At 39.0% G+C, this 24,315-nt stretch overlaps 6 protein-coding genes across 7 annotated transcripts in view; 1 reads left to right on the forward strand and 5 right to left on the reverse strand.

Moving 5' to 3' along the window:
• LOC116298984 (cation-independent mannose-6-phosphate receptor) overlaps nucleotides 1-3,228 on the reverse strand; it is a 29,920-nt gene extending 26,692 nt beyond the window's left edge. Inside the window, exons 1-4 of the mRNA XM_089038533.1 lie at nucleotides 3,100-3,228; nucleotides 2,688-2,955; nucleotides 1,131-1,302; nucleotides 17-327 (exon numbers count right to left, since the gene is read on the reverse strand). Of these exons, the coding sequence (XP_088894659.1) occupies nucleotides 17-327; nucleotides 1,131-1,302; nucleotides 2,688-2,810 (606 nt within the window). The 5' untranslated portion in view covers nucleotides 2,811-2,955; nucleotides 3,100-3,228. The remainder of the gene's footprint in view (nucleotides 1-16; nucleotides 328-1,130; nucleotides 1,303-2,687; nucleotides 2,956-3,099) is intronic.
• Nucleotides 3,229-5,749: 2,521 nt separating this feature from the next.
• On the reverse strand, nucleotides 5,750-11,024 carry LOC116298993 (calponin-3). Its single transcript, XM_031707595.2, has 6 exons — nucleotides 9,596-11,024; nucleotides 8,007-8,131; nucleotides 7,664-7,730; nucleotides 6,961-7,065; nucleotides 6,463-6,495; nucleotides 5,750-5,943 (listed from the first exon to the last, which is right to left on the reverse strand). The coding sequence occupies exons 1-6, from the start codon at nucleotides 9,605-9,607 to the stop codon at nucleotides 5,920-5,922; spliced, it is 366 nt and encodes a 121-aa protein (XP_031563455.1). The 5' UTR covers nucleotides 9,608-11,024; the 3' UTR covers nucleotides 5,750-5,919.
• Nucleotides 11,025-11,168: 144 nt separating this feature from the next.
• LOC116298992 (myophilin) lies at nucleotides 11,169-16,384 on the reverse strand. 2 transcript variants are annotated; one of them, XM_031707594.2, is made up of 6 exons: nucleotides 16,194-16,384; nucleotides 13,375-13,508; nucleotides 12,602-12,671; nucleotides 11,841-11,945; nucleotides 11,454-11,486; nucleotides 11,169-11,261 (listed from the first exon to the last, which is right to left on the reverse strand). In XM_031707594.2, exons 1-6 carry the CDS (start codon nucleotides 16,236-16,238, stop codon nucleotides 11,238-11,240), a joined length of 411 nt encoding a protein of 136 aa, XP_031563454.2. In that variant the 5' UTR covers nucleotides 16,239-16,384; the 3' UTR covers nucleotides 11,169-11,237. The 2 variants fall into 2 exon arrangements, with proteins under 2 accessions (XP_031563454.2, XP_031563453.1); XM_031707593.2 differs by lacking the exon at nucleotides 16,194-16,384 and adding an exon at nucleotides 14,062-14,220.
• Nucleotides 16,385-18,294: 1,910 nt separating this feature from the next.
• On the forward strand, nucleotides 18,295-21,850 carry LOC148906813 (uncharacterized). The gene has a single exon (XM_089037740.1). It carries the CDS (start codon nucleotides 18,694-18,696, stop codon nucleotides 21,103-21,105), a length of 2,412 nt encoding a protein of 803 aa, XP_088893866.1. The 5' UTR covers nucleotides 18,295-18,693; the 3' UTR covers nucleotides 21,106-21,850.
• Nucleotides 21,851-21,978: 128 nt separating this feature from the next.
• Nucleotides 21,979-22,575, reverse strand: LOC148906814 (uncharacterized). The gene has a single exon (XM_089038140.1). It carries the CDS (start codon nucleotides 22,573-22,575, stop codon nucleotides 21,979-21,981), a length of 597 nt encoding a protein of 198 aa, XP_088894266.1.
• A 22-nt stretch (nucleotides 22,576-22,597) lies between these two features.
• On the reverse strand, nucleotides 22,598-23,569 carry LOC148906815 (uncharacterized). The gene has a single exon (XM_089038141.1). It carries the CDS (start codon nucleotides 23,567-23,569, stop codon nucleotides 22,598-22,600), a length of 972 nt encoding a protein of 323 aa, XP_088894267.1.
• Nucleotides 23,570-24,315: the final 746 nt, after the last annotated feature.

Genomic DNA, 24,315 nt, shown 5'->3' on the forward strand with positions numbered 1-24,315 from the left:
AATATTTTGAACTTACTGCTTGATTAAGATCCTTGGGGCAGACAAATGTTATTTGTGTTGATGGGTTTCCTCTACAGCCAGGAACAGTACTTGTAGTGTTATATGCCATAACCACATGATCCGTTGACGGCATCAACTTTGGCATTGATCCAGCTGTAACCTTACCAATCGTGACGGCAGCATGATTAGCTGATGTTTGTGTTCTGCAAGATGAGCTTCCTTTAGGGCAACCATATGTACTACCGCCTTGCTTCTCTGGTGTGATGTCACGACAGACATTAATGAAGAAATCCTCAGAGAAATTGGTACTAACAACTTCATATCCACCTTTGGAAATAATAATAATAATAATAACAATAATAATAATAATAATAATAACAATAATTTAATAATTTCTATAGCGCAGTTTTCCATGGCAAAATGATCAAATGCGCCTTACAATCGTAAGTGTTAATAAAAAGTGAAAAAAAAAAGATATTTACAATTATGATAACTCTACTGTAAACTGTATAAAAATATGGAATCTTAGAAACTAGATTATAAAACAAACTATCTAAAAAGTAATACACTAACAATACATGGCTATTGGTAAGCTAATTTAAAATAATGTGTTAATGAAATCAAAAATATATATACATATATATATTCAAAGGTTTGTATGGTCAACTTTTGCCTTTCAGATAACCCTATATTACAAACACTATGCAGACAGGAGCAAAAAATACTGACAAAGAAATCACCTTCCTTTACTCTCCCTATTGCAGTAAAAAACTATTATCAACAGTGCCAAGTGACTGTCCTAATGGTGTCCACTGTAACAGGAGTCGACAGGGCACGAAATTAAGGCTCACAAACTCACAAAATACATGTGAAACTTTGTATTTAGTGAGTGACAAAAAATTTAACTTTTTTGTGAGTACGACCACAGTCCTGAAATTGAAGGACTGAAATGACTCGTGACTCATGACTTTGAAATTTTTGCTAATGAGAACAAAACTTACAAGCAAGGTTTTGCTAGTGGGTTTAAGAGTTAATTTCGTGCCCTGGTTGACTGTAATGCGAAATAAAAAGTAACACAATGCAAATGATCATGTGAATCGTAACATCTGCCCCAGGAGTAGATTACTCACCAGTGACCTTGATAAGTGGCGACAGGTCAATTTTCTTATTACTTATACCATTGTAGAATGAACACGGCACTTCGGCTGCTGCTGGAGGCTTTTTACAAGCTTCACTTGTTATAAACTCAAACACTGTAACGCATTTATCATTGGTGAACTCATCTATGAGCTTTGGTGAGCCCTGAAAATAAATTTAAAATTCAAATTTTATCAACACAATGAAACAACTTCTGGGCTGATCTAAGTCAGGGCATGGCTAACTCACAGATTGAACCCTGAAACAACCTCTGGACTGATCTAAGTCAGGGCATGGCTAACTCACAGATTGAACCCTGAAACAACCTCTGGACTGATCTAAGTCAGGGCACAGCTAACTCACAGATTGAACCCTGTAACAACCTCTGGGCTGATCTAAGTCAGGGCATGGCTAACTCACAGATTGAACCCTGATACAACCTCTGGGCTGATCTAAGTCAGGGCATGGCTAACTCACAGATAGAACCCTGAAACAACCTCTGGGCTGATCTAAGTCAGGGTATGGCTAACTCACAGATTGAACCCTAAAACAACCTCTGGACTGATCAAAGTCAGGGCATGGCTAACTCACAGATAGAACCCTGAAACAACCTCTAGACTGATCAAAGTTGCAGCATAACTAATTAAACACAGATAGTATTGGAAATTAGCATTTTAGGTTTTGAAAAGAGAGGAAAACTGAGGAGACTGGGGAAAACCCTGGAATCAAGGGAGAGACCTAACGAACTATACAGACTGCACTAACACTATACCAAATGGAATTGAAATAAATGTCCCTGCAAAATGAGGGTAAGGTAGGAGATTGTTAAAATATAAAAAATTTCAAGTTCTCCAGTTGTCCTGATCAATAACAAATTATTTCATATTGGCAATGTGAAAAGAACCCGGGGGGAGGGGATACTCTTGGCGGTTTAGGGTAGGGATATGCCTCAGAGCCTTCTGAACCCTGACCCTGTTTCAGAGTTAGATCACTGAAATTCATACCCTCTTCCAGAGCAAGATCGCTGAAAACCCTACCCTGTTCTGGTATTGCGAAAATAGATACCCTGTTCCAGAGAGGAGAGAGAGTGATTTCATATACCCTGTCCCAGAGCAAGCATGATTTTATATACCCCATTCCAGAGTAAAATCGCTGAAAACCATACCCTGTTTGGTGGCACATACCCGTATAGCCAATATAGGGGAGTACCCCCGGGGAAAAGAACAATAGCAGATTCAGAACTGAAAATAGAGTGTTTCTTAATAAAGTAATGCTGCTTGTCATTTGGGGGAAATGGAGTTAGGGGGAAAGACAGGAGTATTTAATGAATGTCCCCAGGAGGGTGGGGATGTGGTATTTTGGCTTATTACATAAACATAAGTAGATTTTCAAGACAACATCACTTTGAAAGTAAACCAATCACAACATGTGAGATTGCTAATCCTCCTCGCTGTAACATGATGCAGGGTTATGTATGATTATGCCCCAAATTCACTTTATCAATTGCTAATGATCAACCTTGCTTTAAGTTAATGAAATATTTTTCTTACCATGGTATTTCCACACTTCATTTGAATCAAAGTTGAGGTTTTACCACTAGAAATCCTGTCACACACTCCATCGCTGTATTCAAGTGAAAATCCCGACCCATCTACAGCAAGAGACGTGGTCATTTTACTCGAATCCTTTCCTCCTAAGTCGTGAAACGCCGATCCTGAATCCTTGCAAACCCTTGATTTTGTACATGGAGCTTGGAGGTTTAAGCTCTCGCAGAGATTTATGCTGTAGGTATAGCCTCCTATTTTGTACTGCCACGTCCTTAAAACACGACGAAAGACAAAATATGATGAATTATTTCTCGTTAAATGGTTTGTAAACATGAACTTTCATTTTCCTTGGTGCCACAGCTCGCAGCAAAACATTGGGAATAATACACAAATTTAGAAAAAAAATTATCCATACCTGCTAGTTACATTAAATGTCTTCCCTCCTACAGTCAGAGAACATTTTGGAATCAAGTTTGTGAAAGAGGAATATTTTACGAGACATATAAGAACAAAAAGAATTACAATCTTGTTGGCTTCGTCCGCCATCTTGGATTTGCGTTGAAAGTGTATTACGCATGCGTGATATGATAAAATGACGTCACTTTTGATGGAAGATCTACACGTGATGATCAGATGTGATGCTAAAAATAGCGACGTCGTGAGAAGTTAGTTTGAAGTCATGTGATTATCATCAAAGGATCAAATCTTTGATTTTGGGTTTTTATCAGAATCATCACCGCCACCACCCTCCTTGCTGTCCTCGTTGTCGTCTTTCTCCTTCTCCTACTCCTTCTCCTACTCCTTCTCCTTCTCTTTCTTCTTTTGTAGTTGCTTTTTTTTTCTTTTTTCCCTATCCCGTGCATGCGCAGTAAATTATTTTGTTTCACTTGGAAAACCTCGCATGGAAAATAGCACGCGCGCAATGTAACCAGGGAAGACAAAATTTCGCGCGCTTTGACCGAAACGTCACAATAGAATAAATATATTCTGTTTCCTCGCTCGTGGAATATGCAGTTGTTTGCAAAAGTGGAGCTCAAAATGCATTATTTATCACATCAAAAGTAGCAGATTATATTTGAGAAAGTTCCGAAAATGTTCCCATATCACTACATTTTCGCTGACGAAAACCAAGACACAAACAAATCCAAAAAGGAGAACAAGAAATCCCGTCGAAATCGCCAAAGAACATCAACAACACCAAACGAACATGCCGGAACATTTCCTGCTTTAGTAGAACTAAATCCAACCGAGCCGAGACGATCACGGAGGCGAAAAGCACAACCTTTAAGCCCTGAGATTGGAACCACCTCTTGTAGTCCTGTTAACACAGACCAGAGCGACGCCGAGGAATATTTTGGTATTGGATGTGTGAATCGCGAAGCCAGTCGCACACCGCGGGTAAAAATCCACTACAGGAGCAACGCGCGCAACAAGCCAACGAAACCACGACGAAAGAAGAAGAAACGCATCTCCAAACGCGATGAATCTCCTTTTCCGCCTTCGTCAAACCCGCCATTATTCTTCCATGATCGCCCTGCATCTCAGTTTGGCTCAGGATTCTATAACCGTGAGAATTCTCCCAGGAATGTCGGGCCACGAAGAAGCGCTGAGAATGTGTATGGATATGGCAGTCTCTACGGATTTCGAAGCCCTCATGAGCTTAGCACACCTAGAGCTTTTGAGCTACCACCTTTGAACGACTTTAGATGCCGAGTGTTGAAAAAACCAAACAAACTTCCTCCCATCGTAAGGGACAACCAAGCCGACAAGAAATGGGAAGACAGGCAATAAAATTTTACTAGTTCCTAAACTTTTTTTTCTCTTTTCCTATTCGTTAAACTCTTTTGATTCAGTTTTGTTTTATTGTTTTTCATTTTGCTCTTTTTCCTTTCTTCTTCTTTCTTTCTTTCTTTCTTTTTTTTTTTTTTTTTTTTTTTTTTTTTTCCGATAAATATTTGTTCCCCAATTGTAAATATTCCATTATTGAAGTGCAGCATACCTGTGTAAATAATTTTTAGAAAAGAAGAAGAAGAGAACAAGGGGAAAAGCTAGGGAGGAAGCAAGAAATATTTACGATAAATAAACTTACCTCACTGAATCTTGAAGCTGCTAACTAACTATATAACAGTTAAGAATATATATGATTTTTTAGACCAGCAGACCAGAAGTCATAAATAATGATATGGGACCTCTTTACTTTAGGCGTCATGTTCTCCCATTTCAGACCATGTCTCATTCCTTTGAGAGTAAAGGTTAAGAGGTCTTTCGAATCAAACCAAAGGCTTTATTCTGATTCCAGACCATTCGTCATTCCTTTGAAAATGCCATCTTATAGTTGAGTCGCTGTTATTTAACAATCATTCGCCGAAGGCGAAGTGAATATCGGGGAATATTTACCGAGACGCGAGTTTTCGAGCGGCGAGGTAATTATTCCCCGATATTCACCGAGGCTGAGGCAAATAATTGTTTTAGTATAAATACACAGGTGATTCTTTCAAAAGAAATAAGAAAAAAAAGAAGATAAAAGACATTTTATTCCGGTAACAGCAACAAAGCGGCTGGCCGCCATTTTGGATTATCGCTGGAGGTGATTATCGTGTGATAGTGTGAGTTTCTCAACCAATCAGCGCGCGAGATTTTCAATAATCACCTGTGTATTTATAAACGCGTGCTATACCATAGTGACCATAATAATTAAACGTTTACGCCTTAACCAATCAGAAAGCAGGGAATATTCTGACAGACATGATTAATCTTGTTTACAGTTCGGGAAAAAAAATCATTTATGATGATGTAATTCAATAAGGAAAACTCTCTGACTCTCTTACTTTGGGGCAGCGGTGGTTTTGCTGCAATATTAATATTTTTCTCGCAAACATTACTCAGGGAAAAGAATGTAATGATACTAAAGGGAAATGGAAAAGTAACACAACGTAGCCGAAAAGGTATATCTCGGAGTGAGATGAGAACCGGAACTCTTGGATAGAAAAATGAAGTGAACGTACTCCATGACGTAACCGTTGCGCGCCTTTTAACCATTTATAGCACCCAAAAAAGACTATAAATGTTATCATAGATTTTTATTGTCTCCAAGGGCGATATTAATCAATATTGATGATTTGGACCTAAGGAATATGTCTTTAGAGTACGAAATAAACTAACGGGCGTCATAATTATATTAAGCCATGTACGTAATGTCAGTTATCTTGAAGGTACGATATAGTGGAACGATTCTTTATTTAACTCCTTTCTTCTCGGCCTGGAAAAAACATAGAATATGTTGCTGTTGGTGAAACTTACTCTTTAAATAAATGGATTGAACTGAAAAATGATCAGAGGGTGCAAGGGAGTGGTAGATGAAATGAATAGAGGAAGGAAGGGAGTGGTGGATGGATGGATGGAGGGATGGATGGATAGATGGAGGGAGGGAGGGAGGGAGGGAGGGAGGGAGGAGGGATGGATGGATAGATGGAGGGAGGGAGGGAGGGTGGGAGGACAGGTGGAGGGATGGATGGATGGATGGATGGATGGATGGATGGATGGATGGATAGATGGATAGATGGAGGGAGGGAGGAAAGGAGGGAGGGAGGGAGGGAGGAGGGATGGATGGATGGATAGATAGATGGAGGGAGGGATAGAGGGAGGGAGGGAGGGAGGAGGGATTGATGGATAGATGGAGGGAGGGAAAGAGGGAGGGAGGGAGGAGGGATGGATGGATAGATGGAGGGAGGGATAGAGGGAGGGAGGGAGGAAGGGAGGGAGGAGAGATGCGGTTTACCTCAATTTTCAGCCACTTCAGAGCAATAAGAACCTGGAAAAAGTACACAGAAATAAACTATAAGCCATCAAATTAAAACAAATTAAATTCGTTTTGATAGTTCATCGTACAATCTAAACAGTCCTTAACATGTCAGTATATACTCCTTTCAAAATAACGTTGTCGATGGATTCAAAGAGATCTCAAATCTCAGACCGAGTAGCACGCTGCAAATTGTAATATATTTACAGTCGAACAACGTAGTTTTCTTTTAGATTAAAAAACGAGGATTTTAGCCAGAAAAAGTAAAAGTACAAAAATTCAGAATAATGTCAAATCGCCCATTTCAGGGGCGCTTTCCATCGGAAGTAAAATTTTCCCGCTCTTTCAAAATATGTGTACGTATACGCGCTGTGTGAACGAAAGAGTCATCGCTGAACAAGGTTACCATGGCAATAACTTCGTAATCATAGAAACACGTTGCTTGGCAACAATAATTATTAGTAGCATCGTAATGACCTGTGGCATGTTGCTTGCTTCAAACAAGTCCACTGTGACGAACTTGTATTCGTCCTGGACACCGTAGGCTGTCAAGAAATCTGAGAAAAACCCAATGTTCTCCATCTGATGATAAGAAGAAAACCAAATTTCGTTTTATTGTACGTTCTCAACAACATGTCAGAGAATGATAATAACAATACAGGGGCGAAGCCAGGATTTTCCGGTGGGGAGGGGGGTGCAAATTCAAAAATTTGCCATCTTGTTTTTGGACCCCAAAAACGCCGGACAAAGAAGAAAAAAGAAAAAGACCTGGCAATTACGTTTTACGTTTCCATTTTGCAAAACGTAGAAAAAATTATCTAAAGTACCGTAAAAATTCTAAAAAGCTTCCATTTTGTTGCCATGAGGGGGGGGGGGGGGGGGAGGACCATGGCCCCCTGCCTACGCCCTTATAATAATAGCAATATTTTATTTCTTAAAGCAGGCTAATTATTCTGTCAGCTTTTACTGATGCGGGCCTGCTTTCACTCACATTCACTACCACTACATTAACTCATTTTGTGCACACACTGCTAAACTCACATGTTGATTTTTTTTACGGAGGGAGGAGGAAGGCAGGGAGGCATCTTTATCACGTGGAATCGCTAACCCTTAACATCATCATCATGATGTTCCTCCCCCTGGGGATAAATTTTAACTAGTTGTATAGCACCATACGAACCTTCTTGAATGCCATCTGCGACGTGTTAACTTTTTGGATGGACCCCGGCTTGATTACATTGGCTAGGCTAGAAGAAAAAAAAGGACAAGGGAATTGACGAAAAATGGGTCTTTATCGGTGTAGCAAAATGGGTCTTTCTTGGTGTTGCAGGATGTATTGTATTCTGGGTTAGGGTTATTGTATTGCAGGGTATTGTTAAGCTCAAAACTCATTGTTCTCAGCTATTGTTTTATTGTCTTCATGCTTCAGGTGCCTTGCAACACCAAAAAAGAGCCCGAAAAATGATTACACATTTCAAGAGAAGGGAGGGGAGAGAGGGGCAGGATTAGACTGATAAACATACTTGCAAAGGATAACGCCACTTTTGAGGACTTCATGAAAATCGTCTGCGCTATGTCCCCCAGACCAGTCGCACTTGGTTAAGCGCACAATCCAGTCCTTGACATCCTTTGCAGTTTCATTGTCCCACTAGATGCAGGTTAACATCGGTAAAAACTGATTAGAAACCGATACATCACCAACCTTCCCTTTGCCCCACCAGTGCCCCTGCCCTTTATCGCTGAGAAGACACTGGGAATGAACTAGCGCGTGCATCAATCAATCAACTACATATGCTTATTAACGACAGGGAACGCGGAAGGGGTGGGGCAGGGGGCTACAGCTCCTCCCACTTATTCCCTTTTACCATGCTAGTCTCTCTCTCTCTCTCATATATTTTCCATTTTGGATGGCAGAAAAAAACAAAACGTTATCATAACCAATCGCCACATGACATTCGGTTGTACCCAGATCCAGGGACGGCGGAATCGGGGAGACCCCCCACGATTTGGGGGGGGGGGGGGCAGGCCCCCCACAAAATGTTGGTTCACATGAAATATAAATGCATAGATTCGAATTTTGATACTGTCATTAAGTTATTGTTGTGATTTTTTGCAGTGCCCCCCCCCCCCCCCCAAGATTTTTTGCAGTGCTCCCCCCCCAAAGATTTTCAGCTTCCGCCGCCCCTGAGATCTAGATTTTCTTTTCCACCTAAATAAGCGATATATCAACCACTGAAAATGGCATAACAAAAAGAATGGAATATAGCAATTGTTTTGTTATTCAATTGTGTTGATAAATCAGTTGAGAAAGAACCGAAATAGGCAGATATTGCTATAGTAACAAACACAGCCAGCCCGTTGAGTAGCAGGTGAAATATAGCATTGTTTTAAAAATTAACAAATTTGAGGTTGAAGTTCAGGAATGCTATCGATTTTCACGAAGAATTTTGTTATAAACGTTGTTCATTATACCCTCCAAACCAATCTTTTACACGTACTGGCTATAGACGGCTTAATACAGTAACAATGAACTGCTTTCTGAAGCCATACATCATAAATATTTATCAACTGTTGTCACGGAATATGTTAATCCTCAGCAAACTTATCTTCCTAATTCGCATAACTTTAAAAAGAAAAGAAAATTTTCGAGCAAAGGTTTTTCATTTTGTATTGAAAATGCTCTTAGAAGTGGAAAATATATGTATAATAACGAAGAATTGTTTTTTCGTAATATTTACGTAAGCTTATTCTCCAGAATATTTTGTTTAAAAGTTTGCATTTATACTCATTCGGCAGGAAAGTGTCACAGAATCGTTATGATGCGAAAGAATGTTTTCTTCCTTCGCAAATGGAGCTAATAGACTTAAAATGAAAACGCCGTAAATCAAAAGACTATGAGATGCCCCAATATTTAAGTAAATATTCCTTGGCTTTGGCGAATGTATTCAAAATCTATCCATATCGACTTACTGTATTAGACAAAAGCCCTCTCGTAAACAGGTAATAATCCAGTAAAATTCTAAGCTCTAAAAATCGCATATATTCTTTTGCATTGCATTGTATTCCCGTTATTTTCTATGTTTATTGAGTTCTGTATTGCATAAATACGTACCTTTGAAGCCATTTTCAACAGCTAAGATAAGATTTTTAAGAAGGTATGAACAAGGTGTTGTCTTGTAGATATTAGAATGCACGACTAGTAATCTCGTTGTTTTTGCGTGACCAAAAAGTCGTCACAAACATTCTTGAATAAATTATGCATGTGTGTGATTTCACGTGTGCACCCCACGCCCAAAGACAAACTTGGAAGCTTTTAAAGTGAAAAAAGATTATTTGTGGCAGTCATATAAGACAACATAGACACTTGTTAGGTACTGGTGATAAAAATCAGTATTAGGGGGAGATCAAGAGGAGGCGTGAACTGTACCATAACTCTGGGCTCATGGTAAGAAAACGTCTTTGTAAAAATACCCAATGCATGAGTGACCCATAAAATGCTGCATTGTATACAGTCCTTTGACTAAACGTTGTCGTTTGATCGGCTTCATCCCTACGCGCCTAGACCGAAAAGAATCATGGGGATAATTAATTCACAGTTACTAGCAGTGTTCTGACCAGGAATTTCTTTCAGGGGGTCAAAGGGCCCACCAATCCAAAATTTAGGGGCCATTTAGAAAACTGGATGGGCCATTTCCAAAATCTTAAGACAAAGAAGTTTTTTGACTAGTAATTTAACTGTTGCAAATCTACAACAGCAAAATGATACAACAAAAGTAATCATAAGGCCATGAATATACTATACATCTTTGTAAACAAGCACGAAGTATTTCTGGATACTTTGTGCACCATTAAAGGCGCATAGAGTTGAAATTTGTGCGCCATTTCTGTTTTTTATGCGCGACTCCCACAATGGCGCGGCCTGGTATGAACACTGTACTAGCTGCCGCATATGTTATCTAACACGTCTTGAGCTCGCTTTTTTCGATCCCATTTAATTTGCTAAAACCCTGCCTCGAGCATACGGCGAAGATTTAACGCTGTCAAGCAGTTTGGATGACGCAAATTCTGGGTAATTTACCCGTTATCCTTTTCGGTCTAGGCGCGTAGGGATGATCCGATCAACGACAACGTTTAGTCAAAAGACTGTATTTGAAAAGCTACCCGGGTCCCGGGTTAGGGTTTTGCAGGTTATCGCTAAGCTCCAAATTCGTTATCGTTGGTTATTGTTTTAATGTCTTCATGTATGTATCAGGTGCCTTGAAAGAAAGAACCAAGAAAGAGCCAGCAAAAGTATGACTTACAATAGACCTCTCCGGCTTGGGGTAATATTTTCCCATTTCAGACCACGTGTCATTCCCTTGAGAATAAGATTCTTCGTTTGAGCTGTATCCATGTTCATGTGTCTTCTCGTGTGCAACCGAGCGCACACTTTAAACAAAGAAATGATACTCTAGGGAATGACATGTGGTCTGAAATGGGAAAACATCACGTCAGAGCCGAAGAGGTCTATTGAAAAGTTTTAGTGCTGAAAGTTGTTTCAAAAAGTTTGTCCCTCAGCAACAAGTCTTAAAGGAGTTTACGTTAGCGAGGTCGGCACCATTGACCGCTGACCACGAGGAACGAAGGTTCGAAATTTTGACCGGGTTTAAAAAGATTAAATGCTCAAAAATCACGTGATAACGACGTCATGATTATTCTATTGTATTGTATCCTATTATTTCTTTTCAAAGTAAGAGGTATAATCCAACATGCTTTTAATTGATGCCCTTTTCTGCAGCCTGTGAAAAGAAACAGACGCGTGTTACTAGCTTCTTCCCAGAGTTTCTTGGTTCTGAGACAGCCTCTTAGAGATCAAAAAAGAAACAGAGAAACTCTGGGAACGACCGCAAGAGTGTGCATGCGCCGGCTATCCTTAAATGCATAATTAATGAAGCTCTTTATTTCGATTGATGTTTTAATTTTATACGTACCTTATCCTTGAGTGCACGTAATGCTAGAACCACCTAGATAAAGGATGCAATAATGAATAATCAAATAATTATTTTCAATTCTACCCTCGCCTAAGAACCAATCTCATAACCAGTCCTCCTGCGCCTTCCTAATTTGTCGTCAACGCCTAGTAAGCCCACTGATTAAAACGTTGGAAGGCTCTTGGCTCAAGATTGGTTGAGAACGCGCAGTAAAAATGACAGGGCTCTGGGATCGAGATTGGTGAATTTCCCGCGCGGGGAACTCCGACACAGGGAGCCCACACGGCGAAAAAGAAAACAACCCAAATGCCGTTTATGTGCACGTGCTTTGTACCTTGGAGAAAAGGTTAAGGAATGAAGAATAACCTGATAATTCTACAGCCTCACCTGCCAGACATTTTGTTTCTCGTACAAATCTACTGTGACGAAGATGTATTCATGTTGTACGCCATAAGCTGTTATAAAATCCACAAACCAGCCTATATTTTCCATCTAAAATGAAAATGAGAAATAACTATTATAACTATTATGAGGATGAAAGTTACTGTGTTTTAAGTTTGGCCACGTGGAACTTTACGCAATGGAGAAGAAAAAAAGAAGAAAAAAAAGAGATCGACCGCCAAAAATTGTACTAAAAAATATAATTGACAAAATAGCAGGCTTTTTTTTTTAACTTTTAGGCACGCAAGACTTTGTGCATTGATGAAAAAAAGAAAGAGAAAAATATTAACCAACTGAAAATCGTATTTGCGGGAATGTCTTTGATTGGATAGCCGCTCGCTCTCTGAAGTCTTGTTGAGCGAAACAAACTCCAGCGTCGTTCTTAAAGTTATCCTTGGGAACACAAACATTGTGACTATCTTCTGAGACCAAAATTCACGCGTTTTTTCCCCTTTCTTCAAGGAATACAGGAACTTTTATTCATCCTGTCTGCAACCTTTATACTAGCTATTCCGAGGTTGAGAATAAGACTGGGTCGAGTTGTCATTGTAGTGCATTGTGGGGGTCTCCCGTTTAAGGGGACGAATTATAAGACGCCATTTTGGAAATATGTCCCCCAATACAGTCCCACAATGCACTGCAATGCCCAATCAATCCAGTTTTTTCCTCATTTTGGAACGGCAGCTAATACAGCACAATCTAATTACCATCTTAAATGCCATTTTCCCTGGTTTATTAGGTTTACGAATCGCTCCAGGCTGGATTGCATTCGCGAGACTAAAAAAAAGAAATAAGAAACAACATTTGTATGACCAGGGGTGCGGCTAGGAAAGGGTAGGGCCGTAGCCACCAGTACGGTTGGTCCGGTTTTAACCGCCCACTTTTTATCTTCAAGACCATTTTTTCCCCCCGTATTAAATATTTATACAGGACCACCTTTTTCTAAAAAGCCGGACATATCAAACATCGAGTGTCGTATTTCCCTGTGTCTGTTGTCTGCGAGGCAGACCCACGAGTTAGATCGTCCCAGTATCCCGTCCTCGATTTTCAAACTTTTTTCCTTCTTTTACTTGTCTTTTTTTTTCTTCTTCTTCTTCTTCTTCTTCTTCTTCTTTTCTTTTCTTTTCTTTTCTTCTTCAAAAATGTTCATGTCGAATTCGTTATAAAACGACGGCCTTTTTGTTTACCGCTTTTCCGCTCAATCCAAATATGGAATTGAGCATACCATGGAGTATGGAGCGACCTTTCTCTACTTCAACTTCGACACTAACATATAGAATAAATAGAGGATATTACATGGGCGCGCGGAGTTTATTATATAATTATCAATGAAGTATGTTTTGGCTTTTTCAGGTAATTCTTTCCGTGTATTTTTTTAATAGAGAAAAATAGATATTTCATTGGTAATTATATAATAAAGCTTGATATGCCACTGTCCAAGTGGTGGCTACGGCCTTATAGAGGGAATTACTACACATACTTGCAGAGTATTACACCATCTTTGAGGGACGCAGCGAACTCGTCCTGATTGCCATGTTTGAAGGATTCTCCGGTGTGTTTCGTGATCCACGAGCAAATCTCACTGACTAAAGAATCATCCCATTTACCGCTAATCTAGAACGAGACGAACAAATATAAATAATTAATTCTGGTTACATCTTATTATTCACCATCAGTGCCTCCGTTTGACGAATATCATCTAGAAATAAATGTAGAAAAGCGAGGATAGGAAAACTAGAAGTGGCTCGTCTTCCACTGCGCGTGCGCAGACTCCAAAGGCGGCAGAGCTCATTACTAAACCATTTGACGCCATATTGAATTGGAAATTTGATTTTGATTTTTGCGGAGGGAGGAAAACCAGAGAACCTGGAGAAAACCCTCGAATCGCAAAAGTGAACCGAACAAGTAACTCCACTCGCATGTAAAACTATGCGCGGGAATCAATCCTAGATTGGCGCTGGTGAGAAACGCTGAAGCGCTTTCTCCGCTACACCAGACAAAACCATTCTTCCGTACTGCATGAGGTGACTTGTTATGGACAACAAGTCGGCGAATTCTGGATATCCCGCGTCTACAATACTCGTCTCATCCTCGTCAATTTTGAGAATCAAGCTGTAAGCTGTAATTCAAAGTATAGTGTATATAGCAAACCCAGGAATCGGTATACCTTGGATTTGGTGTTGGACATGCTAGGAATTTCTACTTCGACTTCATCCATTTTGAAGATAAACTGGGACAGCCTTGAGCAAAACTGACAAATACTTAGAAGTTATGATTTCTTTGCGAAGAATAAACTGTAGTGGTGAATTGTTATTGAAAAAGCTTTGGAAAAATATAGGGTTATCGGTTTTAATAGTATGATTGAGCCTAATGTTGTTGTTCTTTACGTCCATGTTACGTCATTCTACCCCATGGATTAATTCAAAATCTATAGCCAAAACAAAACGATCGAGCGAAATTCTCCCAACTCATTCATGTGGTTATGGTATCAAAATGTCCATCATGTACTTACTGAAAATGAAGTAACTGGTGTGGAGATTTTCGCTTTTGGTCAGTTCAGAAAACCATATGGTAATCAGTCTCGTGTCTTCTTTGTGTTCTTTAATTGAGAATAATTATTGCGAGAAATGTGTCTTCCGAAGATGCCATTCGAAAACCTAGTTTTTGGTCAGAGGTACTTTAGGTCATAGAGAGGTATCAGATTATGATGTTTAAGATCTTTAAGCAGGCAAAGAAGAGTGAGTTATTACATAAGAAAGAACATACCCTGGAATGCAAAACCTTCTCAAGAAACGATCCAATTAATTTAACTTTGCTGTGACGTTGGTTTGATACTTAACGGGTCACATACGTACACTTAGGGGTTCCTCCGATCCTTTCGTTTTCTTTTCTTTCTTTTCGTTTTCTTTCGTTTCGTTTCATTTCGTTTCATTTCGTTTCTTCTTTGCTTTCCTTTCCTCTTTCCTTTCCTTTCCTTCCTTTCCTCTTTCCCTTCCTTTCCTCTTTCCTTTTCTTTTCTTTCCTCTTCCCTTTGTTTTCCTTTTTCCATTGTCTTCCTTTTTTTAATTTCCTTTCCTTACTTTCTATTATATCCCACTTTTCGTTTTTTCTTTACTTTTGTTTTCGATTCTCTGCGCTTTTAACTTCAAGAAATGCATCTTCATCTTGAAGTGCGATGTATTTGGGGATTTCCAATTAGATAACCCATAATGCATTACGTTAAGGTCACCATGGCAACATGAGAGGTCGAGCTGTGTATCAATTTTTCTGGGGGAGGGGGATAGGTTTAGATGTGCTGCTGAGCTGAAAAGCGATGATTATCAGTTTCATTGACCGCGTGTAAATTTCGTCCACATCCTTGTAAAGCAAGAACTTACTAGTAAATAAAAAGACTTTCTTTATTGAAGAAAACCCACCCCAAAACTCCAGTCGCATATGTTTTCGATATTTACCTTCGATATGTACTCAGTAGATTAGTTGAGGAGTTTGTTGACCTTTTTCAGACGTTTTTCTGTCTCTCAGACATTCCTCATTAACAGACTTTCTTTTATTTAAATTCTATCTCGTAAGACTTGCTTGGCCAGGCCAGCAGAGGCATTTTAATTAATAGATTTTCGGCCATTAATTGTTTCTCCGCTCCGTTGAATCATTATTGTATTTTAGTAATTAGAAAAACAGACTTTGCGGTGTTTTATTCCTAAGTTTAACACCACTTAAATTCCTTCTTAAATTTTACAAAAACTAGCTATCGGCTTCTATGAAGTTGTTTATTTTTTGGTGGTTCTGCACACTCAGTGAATGTTTTGCTCCAGCTAGCAATGTTTGATTATCTAAATCAAAATTAGGACGCAATGTCACTTTATAATTTAAAATTTAAAATTGATAAAGCCTCTGTATAATAAATAGTTCTGTAATTAATTCGCAGAGGGATTCTTCTTACTTCAATCAACGTTTGAAGTCGTCTTGATTTAAATGTGTTGTATTTGTGCTGTATTTTTCGAGCTTACAAAGCTTCCCTTTAGTAAATAAAATGTCATATAAACAGCTAACATTATGTGAATAGATTCCATATTACAAAACCCCAAAACAAACATATAAACTACGTAACTTGCTCCAACTTAAAATGATTTAGACTATGCTTAGACGAAATTTTAGTTTCAACGCTCTTAAAATTATATTTTCGTGGTAATTTTCCAAACAGCTTAAAAATTTGTTAGTTAGCTATTACAAATGATCGAACTACGAAGCATGTTGAATGTTGAATATTATCGTGAAATTACTATTAATTGTTTTCTTTACCTTTTGCTTTTCTTTGACATTTTGATGTGTTGGACGATAAGCCATGATGATGTCAGTACTGAGTTGAATTGACGATGAAGATATGAAATTTGTGATTAACGAGGTAGAGGAAAGCGTGAAAAGCCAAGGAGAGTGAACCAAAATCCTGTGGAATTCCAAGAACGATGTTTAAGACAAATGACACAAAAAATGTAAAGGTTAAATGGTATTGTTAAAGAGATGATCAAAGTTTTATTTCTCCATTCATGTGGACACAGACGTGTGTTATAAGAATTGAAATATGATCAGGAGCTCAAGCAAAGATGATGGAATAAAATTAGGTTATCTAGAAAAATATCGCACTAAACGCACTTAGAATATTGTTATTAGAAGGCAATAAAGAATTAGTAAACATGTCAGACGAGACAGAGATACCTTTTTTTATGACCGTGAATGAGTAATTTTAGACAGTGAAGGAAGAAAGGTCGCTTCTGCTTCAAGTAGAGGGGATGTGGTGGGCTTATACTGTTATTAAAATATTTTGGTCCATATAAGAAAATGAATAGTGTTTCTAACTGACACATCGAAGTCAAATTGTGATAAAAGCCCTGTGACGAAATAATTGAAGCCCCTCGAGAGTTAAAACATAATAATCTAATGGCAGCGCTTTTCAAGGAGTAGTAAGAAGAAAGAAATGACATAATCCTTTATATTTTAAGCTTTTCTATTAAGTCTTTCTATTGTTAGAGTTTCATTAAATATGGAACAATATTTCGTAAGCAAGTTCAGTTGTTTTGAAGTCAGTTGTTCTGTTCAACGAAAGATCGTACAAGAGCTGTGAGGAGCTAGCCTCCTTTGCAGCCGCTGTGAGGCGCTTCCGGTTCCCGTCAACCCGGAAACCGGAAGCCGGAAGCGCCTCACAGCGGCTGCAAAGGAGGCTAAGAGGAGCAGGAGCAGGATATTAAGGAACCTCGTCAACTATTCGAAGACAGGATAGTGGGTTAACAGATACAGAAGAAATTGTTGTTGGAAGTTTGGGTGAGCAGTTATTGAACATTGAACATTGAGTATCAAACCAGAACTCTGAATCAAGTATATTAAGTTAGTAAAATACTAAAGTTTCATAGTTTAGCGATTTATTTAAGTTTATCGTTTATCGTTAAGGTTCGTTTTCATAATAAATGCTGTCATTAGAATATTACTTCTGTGTTTCTCTTAGTTTCCCTGGGAAGGAAGGCGCAATACTTAGTAAAAAAACAGTACCGGTCTGAACAGCGTCACAAGCCCATAATCTGCAACGGGATCCCTGTGTTGGTTACGATACATTTAAGGCAAGAGAATATGAACTAAGAGAAGGAATCCTATCTATATCATGTGCACAGTTTGATGCTATTTTTAGCTTGGAGATATTTTGAGCGAAGAACCTGATTGGTTGATTTCTTAAGGGTAGGCGGTTTCCAGTCTTTTCAGTAAACAAAAGCTTGTGTTTTTGTCGTGGACAAAACGAAATATGGCGCTTTTCGTGTCCTAAAACCTAGGCATTAAAGGGAAGCATGGTTATCGCGCGGGTATGGTAACGAGTTAAAAATAGCATCAATGATTAAAAATAGCATCAAAGTGTGCACATGATGGTGCACGGGGATTCCTTCTCTTAGTTCATATTCTCTTGTTTAAGGGTTTTGGCGGGAAAGTAGAGACGAAATAGTTGGTTTAACTGCTATCAAAATCGTTTGGTCCTGGAACTCCTGGAAGGAATATAAAATGGTAAGTGTATCCTGGAATACAAATAGACCCTTCTCGAGTTCCAAATTACCGCTGTGTTCCTTGATTGCAGACTCGTTTACTAAGGATAGCCCAGCAACAGTCAACAACTTCAACAATACAAACAATTTGAAATTCCATGGACATTCACTGTAACGCATAATAATTCTGCACAAAATCTAGGTTAAGCCTCAGCAACAGAAAACACGAAATCTGAAACGGGTTCCCTGTGTCGGTTACGATACATTTGAGGGTTTTGGCGCCAAAGTAGAGATATCTTTCCAATTCTTGGCTTTCACGTGACGTCACTGACCTATTTCGACCTATCCAAATATGGGCGTCCGCCATCTTTGGGCTCCTCCGAGTGTGAAATGTTGTGATAATAGTAGGCCATTTTTATAGTGTTTAGAGTTTTAGCTCGCTTCAGAGCCAAATAACGTCTCAAAACTTTGGAAAATGGCTGTGCCAGTGCTCTCGAAATATGGATCAGGTCTTGAAAGTCATGTAAAGGAACGTTATTTGAAGAAGATCGAGGCAGTAGGCGTTGATCCAGTCACCATACCAAGTGAGCAGTTTGATCCTGAATGTTTTGTTTAGTTACTTGGTTTTGCAGACGAGCTATTATACGAACGATCAGTTTAAAAATTACAAGAGTTTGGAAGCATATAATCAAGTGGTGTCTGGATTTGTGGCTTCAGTAAGAGGACGAATTATCTCAAGCAAGCATGTGGTCGTGGCGAAAGTTCGCCATTCCCAACGCATGAATGACCCTCTGGCCGATATTTGGATCATTGCCGGCAAGGATGGTACGATTTTTTCTGCTCATTGTTTGGGTTGTAAAGCAGGCCTAGCAGAATCTTGTTCGCATGTTGCCAGCGTCTTATTTTACATCGAATGTTGGACAAGAATCAACGGGAAATTAGCCTGTACCCAAGTTAAGTGCACGTGGCTTCTTCCCACGTATGTCAACCAAGTATCTTACGCAAGGGCCAAGGACATAGATTTCTCTTCTGCGAAAAAACTCAAAGAGATTCTAGACAGTAACATTGATAAATTGAATGATGAAAATTTAGGACAGTCTCGTAAAAATCAAGCTGGACCTGGACGAGACCCGAACCCTTCAGCCCAAGTTTCAGCAGCGGAAAAGGAGGAATTTTACACAAAACTCTACAACTGCCAAACAAAAGCTGCTTTGTTAAATTTAATCGACCCCTTCGCTGACCATTTCATTTCCAAAAGTCGGAATGTTCCAGTTTTATGTGATCTTTACGAGCCTTGTAATTTAGATCTAGATTATCTAGAACTGTTGCGAAAGTGCTTAGATGTCAAGCTGAACATTTCAGACGAGGAGATAAAAGCGGTTGAGCAAGACACAAGAGATCAAGCTAAGGGCCCAGGTTTTTTTAGACATCGTGCTAGCAGAATTGGAGCCTCTGTATGTGGTGCTGCCTACAACACCAACCTAGCTCAGCCCTCCCAGTCACTGATCCAATCTATCTGCTACCCCCACTTGTACAAGCTGGATAACAAGGCCATTCGACATGGCATCAAGTACGAACAGTATGCCATTAATGCATATGAAAGCTTAATGAAAACAAAGCATATTAACTTTGAACTTAAGAGATGTGGTTTGTTCATCAACAGGGAATTTCCTTTCATCCATGCAACCCCAGACTTTTTAGTTTCTTGCAATTGCTGCGGATTGGGATGTGGAGAGGTGAAATGTCCCATTTCCATCCCCAACTGTGACTTTAAGCAGTATGTTCTACAAAAAAACTCTTGTCTTGAGGTGGTAAATGGCCTAATGAAGCTAAAGAAGAGCCACAATTATTACTTACAGGTTCAACAACAGTTGTTTACTCTGCCAGAAAGAAAATATGCTGACTTTGTTGTTTGTGCTGTGGATTCAGATGGAAATGCACACATTGTGTGTGAAAGAATTTACCCAGACCCCCACCACTTCAAAACTGTCGTGAAAAAGCTTGAAGCATTTTGGAGGATTGGCATACTCCCTGAGATCTTGGGACGGTGGTACACAAGAAAGTGCAATGTTATCATTAAAGTTCCAGGTGATCAAGCAGTCTGCTTTTGTAGAGGACAGTGCAGTGATGAGATGGTCTCCTGCAGTAATGCTGACTGTCCTTATGGCCAATTTCACATAGAATGTTTGGCTGTAGGTGGGAAGTCCATACCTAAAAGATGGTATTGTCCTCACTGCAGCAGGCTGCCACAGTTTAAGAGAGGAATTGGGGCTTCAAAAGCCAAGCCGAAACCATCTACTGTCAACCAAGCTGCAATGCAATGCAATGCTATTTGTGTTTGTAATGCAAAGGCACTCATAAGTGATAAACTGGTCGAGTGCCACAATGCCAACTGTACAAATGGTCATTTTTTTCATCTTAGCTGTTTGGGATTGAAAAGAATGCCAAAGAATCACCAGTCAACGTGGGTGTGTGGTGCCTGTAAAGCTAAAGAAAACAAATCATCCACACCTACCACTTCTACTTCTTCAAAGACAACCTCTGCCAAGCCAAGCAATTCACCATCACCAGAAACTTCAGAATCACAAACAGATGATTGTAATAGTGACAGTGAAGACGATATTGAAATCACACAGGTTACAACCGGTGTTGTTGACAAGTATAGTGCCCTTGCAACACTAAACAATGCTGATTATGACCTCATCAGTGATCCTGCTGGATGGCTTAATGGTGATATAATTCAAGCTACCCAAGTATTATTGCAGAATGTAAACCAGTCAATTGAGGGATTTCAGCGCCCAACCCTAGGAAGAGTAAGGAACTTTGATGTAGTTTCGGGAGAATTTATTCAGATTTTGCATACAGGGACTGATCACTGGGTATGTATTAGCAGTATAGGATGCTTACCTGGTGTTGTAAATCTTTATGATAGTCTCTACCATCATGCAATTAGCCAGGAAATAGAGGAGCAAGCAAATGACTTAATAGGTGGAAGACTAGTTAATTTAGAATTTGTACCAGTTCAGCAACAAAGTAATGGTAGCGACTGCGGAGCTTTTTCAGTTGCTTTTGCTACGTGTTTGGCTTTTGGTACTAACCCCAGTCATGTAACTTTTGATGTTGCTAAAATGCGTCCCCATTTATTAGCTTCCCTTAAAGGTGGACAAATAAGCATGTTTCCAACTTTTTAATTCATTCTTTAGCAAAGAAAATTATTAGTGATAAGTAATAGTCAGTAATATGACATAAATATTATAATAAATAATTTTTAATAAATAACCAAAAGCAAAAAGCTGATAATCAAAATAAATACTTCATTTAAGCGATTTAAATCAGACATCTTTTCATTGGAACTCAGTGAATAAAATGTAAAAATGTTTGTGTCTGAACTGTCCAGCATTATCAGCTTCTTACTTTAGGCTCAGTCAAAACAGATTAATTCTGCTTTGAGAAATACACCAACATATTAAAATCTTTTCTTTCGAGATTCAATCTACATCTCTTATTATGAAATCTAGTGACAATATTAAAATAAGCAGGAACCCATGTTCAGGGAAATGGTGTATCAGGGAAGAAACAGTAACATGACAATGAGTCATACATAGAGCAATATTTCTAGCAATAAAATTAATTAATAAACATTTCAGTTGCTATTGAATATTATTAGACCTCTGTTTACCTTTGGCATAATATTTTTCAATTTCTCTCTGGCTAAAAAATTGTTAGTTGAATCAAAATCAGTATTCATGTGTTAGCCACAGTTATCTTCTTAGCACATAATCTCAGATGAAAAATTAGGCCATAGGTAAAGAGTTATTTTCACTTTCTTTTTCCTTCATGCCCTTTTTCATATCAAAATTTAATTTTTAAGATTGTTTGTCCCCTCCATATTTGGACTTGTTGAAGAACGTGAATAAAATTGTTGCTTTATTTCTAGTGAAATAGTAATTGTGATTTTAGTGTTTTGTGCCTGTCGCAATGTAATAATGATTTCTCCTGGTATAATGTTATTATAGAAAAAACTTTAAACATTGTTACCACCCCTGCTTTTTATGAAAAATGTACTACTCAAATGGCACTATGGAAGGACAAAAATTAACAAGTGCAGAGCAAACCCTTAAAATGCGGTCAATGATTGGTACCTGGAATTCAGGTGACCCATTCTGGTTGCTGCTTACAAAGTTTGTGGGCAGTGTTCCTTCCAGAATAGTGTATTTTCGCCGCAGTAGACCAATCACTCTTTCGACGTGTATCCTAACACTGGCTATCCCCCTTGAATGTTCAACGTCAATGGGATCTAACTGGGCTTTCCCTTTGGTAAATGCTGGAATTACCAGTTTTCCATGCTTTAAACCAACACTTTCTGTGATGGTAAATCCCCGATCAGCCATGACTGTATCCCCTGGGGTCAACTTATCTAAGAATCCACAATTCTCAGTTAAATATTTATCTGAGGTGCGGCCACCCCAAGCTTCAGAAACAAAGCAAATTGTACCTTGGGGAGTGATACCAATAAGGATCTTTATGGTGTTGTGGCGCTTATAAGATGAGAACGTTTGAGCTCTGGCCATAAGATTTGTTGGTTTTTCAATAAAAACTTCAAAGCAATCGATTATGACAGTTACTTTGCGCCTAAATGTATATTGAAAGCACATTGGCATAGTTTTCCACAACTGTTCCCTTTCAGGCCAAATGGATAAAGCAGGACAACCTAGAATCCATTGCCAATATCCAAGAGGTAAATATTCTTGATACACTTGACAGGGACACCACGAAACGATACGCTAGGTCTTGAAAGGGAACGTTTAGTCTCAGCTTCATCAGTACCAGCACAAATTCTTGAAATCTATTAAGAACTGTAGATTTCCGTTGAACATGTGGCGCGACATGCTCAAACACCACCGTCAGGACTTCATAGGAAGGTAGTCCTGTGTAAAATCGAACTTTATCAGCTGTATCGAAGAATTCTCTGTCCGGAGCTTGATATGCAGATTTTAAAAACATGTATTCAAATTCATCTGTCTGTGTGTCAGCGTTCTGTGAACCTTCAAAATAAGTTAAGTCTAAGTCCATCTGTGTTGACTCGTCCTTGAAAGTCACTACGGGTGTCTGGGTGCTCTTGTCGAGTATTTCTTCACGCTCATCATTCGCACTGCTGCAAGAAGGCTCAATATTAAAACATGAATTACTCTGTGTTTCGGTAGAAAACTCGATATCTTGGACAGCACTCCCAATTTGATTCAAGTCCTTCTTTTTCCTCTCGACTCCAAGTTGCTGATGTTCTATGATTCGCTTCCTGCGCTCTCTTGCCCTTTCAGCTCGTTCTGTCTTAGCTTTCGCTGCTTCCTTCAGATCTTCTTCCTGACTTTCCTTTTTTCCAAGGTTAATAGGTGGAACCCAATCAATATTATATCTGTCCCAGACTTTTGCAGGCTTTCCAGAGACAAAGTGAAGACCACAAACACGTTCGGTTTCAAGAACCCTCTTCGCGTCAGTATCGCCTCGACTGATGGCCGAAATCCAAAGCCTTCTCCGCTCTCGTGTCATCTCTTCGTGCTCTTCGCCTTGATTCGATATCACTTTAGGTATTGAAGAAAAGGAAACTTTTTTCTTACCGCTCTTTGAACCGCAACCAACTACGATACAATGCACCATGTTCAGTGAAAAGTTCACACATATCTCTCTGTCGCGTCTGTTTGTTTACTATCGAGGGGCACAAAGATGGCGGATAGCAACCGTTGTCAAGACCGGTGTCACGTGGGTGAAAGCCAAGAATATATTTTGGCCCATTTAAGGAAAGGAATAGAAATCTATCAACCATCGCATTTTGGTCGTTTATTTGATATATACAGGGAGTTGTTTGATATGGCACGAATCTTCTGTTTTGTCACCATGGTAACAGAGCAACAGTGGTAATAAGGCTTCAATCGTGGATCATTTCATGATTTGTAAACGAACAAACCACGCATGTTACCCGAGCAGCGGCAAAATTAACATGGTCAAGTATCGTTAATGACTTTCAACGCCCAAAAATGACATTTATTTTTAGAAAACGAGCTTAGATTTTTTGACAAGAACTACGACTGAATCAGGGGGTCCGCGGGGAGAGGTCAAAGTTCCCTTGCTCTCCATACATTTTACTGTTTGTTCCCTCGAAAATTCGAAGTACAAAATTCGTCAATTTGTTCCCCAAGAATGTGATTTTTCACAAATTTATTTATTATTTGTTCCCTAAAAGTTATTTAATAATAATAATAATAGTAGTAGTAGTAATAATAATGAAAACTTTATTTTGATGCTTTTTGTTTTACAATTGCAAATCTAATAATAATAATAATAATGATAATGATAATAATAATAACTTTAATGCTTATAGCGCGCATTTTCATGACGAAATAATC

Source organism: Actinia tenebrosa, unplaced genomic scaffold, assembly GCF_029948245.1.
Source record: "Actinia tenebrosa isolate PJP-AT-01 unplaced genomic scaffold, QUT_ActTen_1.0 PGA_scaffold5__44_contigs__length_20552954, whole genome shotgun sequence".
Taxonomy (NCBI): Eukaryota; Metazoa; Cnidaria; class Anthozoa; order Actiniaria; family Actiniidae; genus Actinia; species Actinia tenebrosa.

Coding starts and splice junctions, on each gene's coding strand:
- LOC148906814 (XM_089038140.1), bottom strand. CDS start 22,575: ATGCCAATGTGCTTTCAATATACATTTAGGCGCAAAGTAACTGTCATA.
- LOC116298992 (XM_031707593.2), bottom strand. CDS start 14,112: ATGGATGAAGTCGAAGTAGAAATTCCTAGCATGTCCAACACCAAATCC. Junction 12,672..13,374: donor GATGGTGTAATACTCTGCAA/GTATGTGTAGTA, acceptor TCTTTTTTTTAG/TCTCGCGAATGCAATCCAGC. Junction 11,946..12,601: donor GGAAAATGGCATTTAAGATG/GTAATTAGATTG, acceptor TTTTCATTTTAG/ATGGAAAATATAGGCTGGTT.
- LOC148906813 (XM_089037740.1), top strand. CDS start 18,694: ATGAATGACCCTCTGGCCGATATTTGGATCATTGCCGGCAAGGATGGT.
- LOC148906815 (XM_089038141.1), bottom strand. CDS start 23,569: ATGGTGCATTGTATCGTAGTTGGTTGCGGTTCAAAGAGCGGTAAGAAA.
- LOC116298993 (XM_031707595.2), bottom strand. Junction 7,731..8,006: donor AGTGGCGTTATCCTTTGCAA/GTATGTTTATCA, acceptor TTTTTCTTCTAG/CCTAGCCAATGTAATCAAGC. Junction 6,496..6,960: donor AAGCAAGCAACATGCCACAG/GTCATTACGATG, acceptor TACTTTTTCCAG/GTTCTTATTGCTCTGAAGTG.